A 7,364-nucleotide genomic window follows, 5' to 3' on the forward strand; every position below is an offset into this window, starting at 1 on the left:
AAAACATAAGGGTCTTGGGATCCTTATACATCGTTAATCTACGTAAGAAAGAATGAAGCTAAACTCGATTTCTTTTTTCTTCCTATATTTCATAGGATTATTATGAATGATGATTCAGAGATAAAAATAGAGACGAGAGAGGACATGTATTCTCTCAATAAGATATGTAATATCTCAATAATATGATATATCTATTGATATTTGTATATTTACTTAGATGATAGCAAATGATCTAATATAAATAATTAAAAAAATTATTATCATTGACATTATCTTGTAACAATATATTATCATATAAATAAATAAACAATATATCAATATGAAATGTGATGATGATATATTCGTATATATGATTTTTTCTTTTCAAGAGAAGCTAAACTTATTCTGATTGGATGATTCCCTCATGATCATTAAACCATGGCAAATGATTATTAGTTAAAAACATGCTCAATCACCTTTATCATTAACTATTTTAAGATATATAAATAAAATTATAATTTTTATTTAGAATCATCCAAAAACTCTCAAGTAAATTATTTTACGAGATCTCAAAACTTATTATGAAATTAATAATAAAGGTCGATAAGAATTGAGACTGATTGAAAAATCTAATCGATATAGTGTAAATCGAAAATTAAGGTTATGTTCTGCTCCAAATCAATATAGTCTAAATGGATTATTTTGGTCTTTGGGAAAAGAAAAGCCTCTATCAGCAGTCTAAATCGAAGCATCACCAATCTGTTGCTGAAATTGCCAAAATTACCTAATCGTCCCTGTCATCACCGCGATCGGAACGCTCAAATTCCTGAACCGTAAGCCTCAATCTGCACCCCTTTCCTAAATCCCTAACCCTAACCCTAACCAGCCGTCTTCGCCTCTTTCCCTCCGAACTCGCCCGTCCATGGCGGCCATCCTCCTCCGCTCCCGATTCCTCCTCCCCAAGCCCCTCACCCCAGCCCCGTTTATCCGCTCCATCTCGGCCTTCCCTTTCCTCTCCCAGGAGCCGCAACTCGAGGAACCGCCTTCGTCGCCCACGGCATCCGCCTCCCCGCTGCCCCCCAGCCCCTCCACCGGGAGCCCCTTCTACCAGGAGAACTGGCGGAGCCCCAACCCCGCCCCCGGCGTCGGGCCCCTCGTCGGCGGCCAGTCGCTCGTCCCAATGGGGCCCTCCGCCACCGCCCGGATGATGGCCTTCTCCCAGACCTTGGACGTCTCCAGCCTCATGAATGTCTTCGCTGATTGGATGACGTCGCAACGCTGGTCCGATGTCAAGCAGCTGTTCGAGTTCTGGATCCGCTCGCTGGACGCCTCCGGGAAGCCCAACAAGCCCGACGTCCACCTCTTCAATCACTATCTTAGGGCTAATCTGATGATGGGTGCGACGGCGGGAGAGCTCTTGGATCTGGTGGCCCAGATGCAGGAGTACCAGATCGCACCCAACACCGCGTCATATAACTTGGTGCTCAAGGCTATGTTTCAGGCGCGGGAGAGTGAGGCAGCGGAGAAGTTGGTCGATCGGTAAGGAACATTATTCTCTTGTAGCTTAGTTTCATATTTTTTGTGGTTTGTTATGTGGATTGTTGTTTTCAATAAATGTAGCTAAGTTTTTTTGAAGAAATGACCCAAAAGGGAAAGCTTGTGTCAGCAATAAGGGGGCTTAGGAATTGGGCGTGAAACTTTAAAGAGATCATTGAGCTTCTAATTTGTGCCTCTATTAATAACGATTTATTGGAAGAGTTCTGAATGCAAATTTGATTCTCGTTAACTGATTCGTTGATGATATAATCGAATTAATTTTTTGGACCTCTTGTAACCATATGTAGACCGGCGTTTCACTTCTTGCATGGGCCACCTATGCAATATCAAAATGTATAATGTTTATGTTATAACATGTGGGGAGATGGGGGTCTTTAGGCTCATATGGTATGATCTGCAAATTGAATAACTAATTATTGATTTTAGATAACAGTTCAGTGTTGATTTTGATTGATTAGTTAATTTTGTTCTATCTGAAAATAGAATGTACTGTTCGTAGTATCATAGCCAGGTCTTAAAACTTAGTGCTAAAGTTGATGGCACTAGTAAACCTTTTGTGACAGTAAAACGTCTCAAGCTCACTGTCACACACACATAGAGAAAGAGAGGATGTAGAAATGAGTGGGGTAGTTGTGGTACCTCTTGCTGAAAATATGTAGGTTACAACTGATTTCATATATGAAAATTGTTTCATGAAGGCTAAGTTCAGATGTGCTTATTGTCTTGTTTCGTTCCTCTCTCTTTTTGTTCTTTGTTCTCTCTGCTAATTTTGTGAACACTGTTTCATCTATGATAATCTTTCTATTAGTGTTATTTAACTTTAAATGTTTCATGTGATTATTCTATTTTGGACTACTACATTGGATGTTGGATCTCTTTAGAAAATTATTCTATTTGGATGACTACCAGATTGGCTTTTGGTATGTTGAGACGACGCTTAGGTTGAACCAGTCTAGCCCTATGATTTTTCCCTTACTTTTTGTTAGTACCTACGGTTATTATTATTTGAATTTACTGTAGACCATGGAATGATGGGACTTTACTGGGTATAATGTTAAAGTTTATCATGGGACTTTACTGTAGGCACCTTGTATTCTTTTTCTTTTTCTTTCTTGTCCTCCCTCTCTTTAGTCTATGTCCCTGAATCTTGTGACCTCTCATTCTTGAGGAGTGCACATGCAAAGAATCAGACATGATGGAGATCTTGATCCTAAGCATCAAAGTTAATGCCGGAGGCCCATAGCTGCGTACCTACAAGGCAAGATGTATAACATGGTCCTCATAATATTGACAAGCTAGGTACAATTTGGATCTAGATGGTTAAATTGGGCAGTGATGTAGTTGATTAGAAACTTGTATAGGATACCTTTTAATCTTAAACGGCTGGTAAGAGACAGCTGATGTGGTATTTAAATCTTGTAAATTTTCTATAGCATGTGCATTTTACCTTTTTGATTGATTGTTTATTGATTGACCTCAGGATGCTGCAGACAGGCACCACACCAGATGATGAATCATACAATTTGGTTATCGGCCTTCTAATTCTTATGAACCAGATAGATTCCGCATTGAAATATATGGATTTGACGATAAAATCAGGTTACATGATATCGTCAAGTGTCTTTATGGATTGTGTACGGAGCTGTGTAAATGCTGGAAAGCTGGACACTCTAGCATCCATCATAGAGAAATGCAAGGTACTGATCAAGTTTTGCAAATAACTACGATTACCAACACTTTGTCATTTATGGCCACTGTCTGCGATGCCCCTCTGTATAGTTGCATTTGGGAGTAGTGATTCTCGTCTTTCACAATTAGTTAACTCTGTTCTGTCATCTTTTTTTAAGTTTTGATTTGGTTTCCCTGTTTGGGTGTTTCTCAGACAACAGACCAAAACAAAGCCTTATGCCCAAGCTGGAATTTGTGTAACTATATTGCAGATGTTGCTTTGCAAGCAGATCATAGCAAATTGGCATATTTCTCCTTGGAGTTTTTGGCTCGATGGATTGCTCGTGGTGAGATTGCTAGGCCACCAGTTCTGCTTTCAGCCGAGGAAGGTTTAGTTGTCTCAGCACTTGGTGCTGCCGGTAGAACATACAACTCTACTCTTCTAGATGCTGCATGGTCAATCTTGCGACGTTCACTGCGTCAGAAAAGGGCCCCAAGTCCAGAGACTTACCTTGCAAAGATATATGCACACTCATCGTTGGGACAGTTACAACGTGCTTTTGCTAGCCTCAATGAATTTGAAACTGTGTATGGGAATTCTGAAGAAGTTGATCAGGAGCTGTTCTCACCTTTTACATCTTTATATCCACTGGTTGTTGCTTGCTGCACGAATGGATTCTCAACTTTGGATTCGGTATGGTTGCACACTATTAAAATTGAATACCCTGGCCTCACAAGTGTTATGAATTTCACATTATTCAATATGTGCAACTGGAACACAGTAGTTCTGATCTGGTGAACCACTATTTTATGTGTTAGACCTGCTTGAAAAAGGTTCTGTCTTGGTTCTAGCATAATAACTTTTTGTCTTCATCTTACCATTGAGTTGAGCTATGTTAGTGGTTTTTCTTGTGGATTAGTAGCACAATCAACAAGCATGAAGATTAATGAATCTGAATCCTTAAGTCTTCGTATTTTATGTTATCTAAAGCTTCCGCCTTTTTTGTCCATGAAACACATTGGAACATCTACCCTGCAGATTATTTTGGATTTTGTTTTTCCGAATCATCCGTGTCTTATTAATAATCTTTCAGTGTAAACTATCACTGCAACTTAATTCCAGTTTCATGCTTAATGATGAATTTAGCCTTGGATGACTGCATCAACACTGATTCAGAATCTTGATATTAATTGGTACACAGTTGGCAAATGATGGCCATAAGATGAATTTGGTTTTGGCCAGTTGATTTTATTCAGTCCGTAGGTCACCAAAAAAATTTGACACTTTAAACTTTTGTCATGTGGTGTATACTGTTACTGTTTGCAAGAGTGGATGATCTTCTAGTTAACCTATTTTGTGAAAATGTCGTTCAGGTGTATATTCAATTGGAGAATTTAAGCCGTGCCGATCCCCCTTACAAGTCTGTTGCTGCTCTCAACTGTGTGATCTTAGGTTGTGCAAACATATGGGATCTTGATCGAGCATATGAGACTTTTGAGGCCATCAGTGAAAAGATTGGAATGACACCTGATGTACATTCTTATAATGCTTTAATGTCTGCATTCGGAAAGCTCAAAAAGGTTACTTGTCTTGCTTCATGTTAGTTCTTGAATATAATTATCTACCTTTGTTCCCGTGTGGTTGCCATTGTTTTTCTTTTCTGTTTGAAAATTGAAAGAATGTTGCCTGACAGACCGCTGAAGCTAGCAAAGTGTTTGAGCATTTACTGAGCTTGGGTGTGAAACCAAATGCAACGACATATTCGTTGCTTGTTGATACTCATCTTGTCAATCGGGATCAAAAAGCTGCTCTCTCAGTAATTGATGCGATGGTATGACCCTCTTTCTAAACTCTTCTAGTGATGCTGTTTCAATCAGGAAACAACTTGGGTTTTGGTTTCCTGCTTATGTTTCAGGTCGAGGCAGGCTTCACACCATCAAAGGAAACACTAAAAAGGGTTCGAAGACGCTGCTCACGGGAATTAGATTTTGATAGTGATGAAAGGCTACAGTCTCTTGCTCAAAGGTTCAAGTATAGAATGGGTAATGAATCACGTAGAGAGATGCTCTATAATCTCGAGTACAGCACCAACTATTAGTAAGAGGTACTCTTCACTTTCCGACCTAGACTGATGCTTTGGTTGCTTGGGCAGCTAATATCAGCATCGAGATAGAAAATTTAGTTTTTGGCAACAAGCTGTTTGCTTGTCTGGTTGAAGTGCAGAATCATAACCTGGATCTCTTTCGAACTCACCAGGCTGCTGGATACTTTTGATGGCTGGCTGATGAAGAACGACTCAAGCTCATGTAAATTTCTTGTTTGTAATCAAATTTTAACGAAATGAGAAACCGTGGTAGGATCATATTCAACATGTTGGCAGTTTGCTTCATTTTCAGTTGCAACTTAGTCACTAAAACTGGGCTTCGTCTGTCAAAACGAATTTGTTGTAGTTCTTCAAAATAAGGTTTTTTAACTTTGCAGGATCACACTACGTCGTTGATTTATGCTACACTTTTGTTTCCTATAATGTTCATTCCATCTTCTTTAACCATGGTGTGAGATGCTGCATGTAGGCGCCGTGTGTTGATGCTTGACGGGCATCCCTTCTGCTACAGCGGCCCAGGTTCGAGTGGAGTCGAAGGATTACAATGTGCTGCCTTTTTTGGTCCCTTTCGGAGTCCAATGTGAAGAGTCCTAGAAATGGCAATATTCAAGGTGCTTACTAACTTATCAACGACTTATTTCCACTTAAGGGGCTCAAAAATATAAAATAACGAAAGAAAACATATATTTCTCTTTATGTACAAGTGAGTGGCTGGCAATAATTCCAAATGAAAAAGGAAAAGACAAAATATCTTACAATAATAAAATGCATCAGTTTTCCTTTATTTTTAGCCATATTTTGAAGAATATATATATATATATATATAATCTTGCCTGGCATGGAGTAAATCGACTATATCTCATTCCGAATGACTGACGATTGCAGCACAAAAATGATAGGGATTTAGCCAACTCATGAATATGTATCATTATCTCATGACAGATGACATAATGAGAATTTCTATTATGTAAATTGTATATAGATTCAAATATGATACTTATCAACTGTGCAGCGATATGCTGACTACAAGATGGGAATTTGAACCAGCTTAAAGTAAGCAGAAGCCCAGTTTATTGTTGGGGCTGGTTGTGCCTGTACACAAGGCATGGTTTCTTCATGTAAGAGGTCTAAAGCCTTGTGAGAGTAGACGTAGCTGGTCAAAAGGCAACTCAAATGACACAAGTGTTTGGATTGTGTTGTATCAAGAAGGCTGCTGATGATAAATCTCCCATGAATGCAACTTTATGTCCTTATCAGATATCTTAATCATCTCCCGTTTGAATCACTCATGTGATCTTAGAATTGTCAGCTTCTGAGGATCTCACTCCTCATGATTTGACTGGTGATATGAAAATGATCTGAGTCAACACATTCCCCAACCCTCATATGTTTGACTGAAAAGGCAGAGAGCAGTGAGGAAATGCATGACTGAACATGGTCCAGTTGTCATTAGCTTAAGGTGTCAAGTTGTAGTCTTTTTCTGAAAGGGAAAAGATGGTGCAGTGTCCAATATTCTTGGAGAGTACTCTCACTCGATCCACTCCACAAGCAGCATCTCTCTCTCTCTTCGGCAGTATTTCCTTTTTTTTGGATCCTTGGTAGACACAATGATAAGGATCTTTTGCCTTGTTTCAAAGTCAAATGATTCCCATGTCTGTACTCTTTCAAGGCAATCCGAGAACATTCCATCGAAGGGATGTGATGGCAACAGCGCCACCATGCAGATAAGTGCTTGGTTTTGGCGGCTGTTTGGTGGCGGTTCTTGGGCAGGTGCTGCACCATTAAAAATGGTGTGCCACTTTTGTCTTCGAACTTACGAGGGCTAAGTCTGATTGGCCATCAGAAGAGTTTGGGATGTCTAAAACTTCCTGCAGAAGCTCACCAACCAATGTGTAAAGGTCTGATTTGTTGGAAAGATGTTTTTGTGCCATGCAGCTTGTTCCTACATGATAAGGATCCTTGGTAGACACAATGATAAGGATCTTTTGCCTTGTTTCAAAGTCAAATGATTCCCATGTCTGTACTCTTTCAAGGCAATCCGAGAACATTCCATCG

General features: G+C 39.5%; 1 protein-coding gene across 2 annotated transcripts; it reads left to right on the top strand.

The window, feature by feature from the left end:
- The first annotated feature begins 768 nt into the window (after positions 1-768).
- LOC103986700 (pentatricopeptide repeat-containing protein At1g26460, mitochondrial) lies at positions 769-5,594 on the top strand. 2 transcript variants are annotated; one of them, XM_009404788.3, is made up of 7 exons: positions 769-1,518; positions 3,017-3,233; positions 3,419-3,898; positions 4,579-4,785; positions 4,899-5,036; positions 5,121-5,309; positions 5,462-5,594. In XM_009404788.3, the coding sequence occupies exons 1-6, from the start codon at positions 902-904 to the stop codon at positions 5,301-5,303; spliced, it is 1,842 nt and encodes a 613-aa protein (XP_009403063.1). In that variant the 5' UTR covers positions 769-901; the 3' UTR covers positions 5,304-5,309; positions 5,462-5,594. The 2 variants fall into 2 exon arrangements, with proteins under 2 accessions (XP_009403063.1, XP_018682906.1); XM_018827361.2 differs by having other exon boundaries at positions 778-1,518; positions 5,429-5,594.
- Positions 5,595-7,364: the final 1,770 nt, after the last annotated feature.

This window comes from Musa acuminata, chromosome BXJ3-1 (genome assembly GCF_036884655.1).
Source record: "Musa acuminata AAA Group cultivar baxijiao chromosome BXJ3-1, Cavendish_Baxijiao_AAA, whole genome shotgun sequence".
In the NCBI taxonomy this organism is placed as follows: Eukaryota; Viridiplantae; Streptophyta; class Magnoliopsida; order Zingiberales; family Musaceae; genus Musa; species Musa acuminata.

What these genes read in the sequence shown, in the direction of transcription:
- LOC103986700 (XM_009404788.3), top strand. Translation starts at nt 902, where the DNA reads ATGGCGGCCATCCTCCTCCGCTCCCGATTCCTCCTCCCCAAGCCCCTC. An exon ending in CCATCATAGAGAAATGCAAG is followed by an intron (nt 3,234 to 3,418) that starts GTACTGATCAAG and finishes GGTGTTTCTCAG; the next exon opens with ACAACAGACCAAAACAAAGC. An exon ending in GATTCTCAACTTTGGATTCG is followed by an intron (nt 3,899 to 4,578) that starts GTATGGTTGCAC and finishes AATGTCGTTCAG; the next exon opens with GTGTATATTCAATTGGAGAA.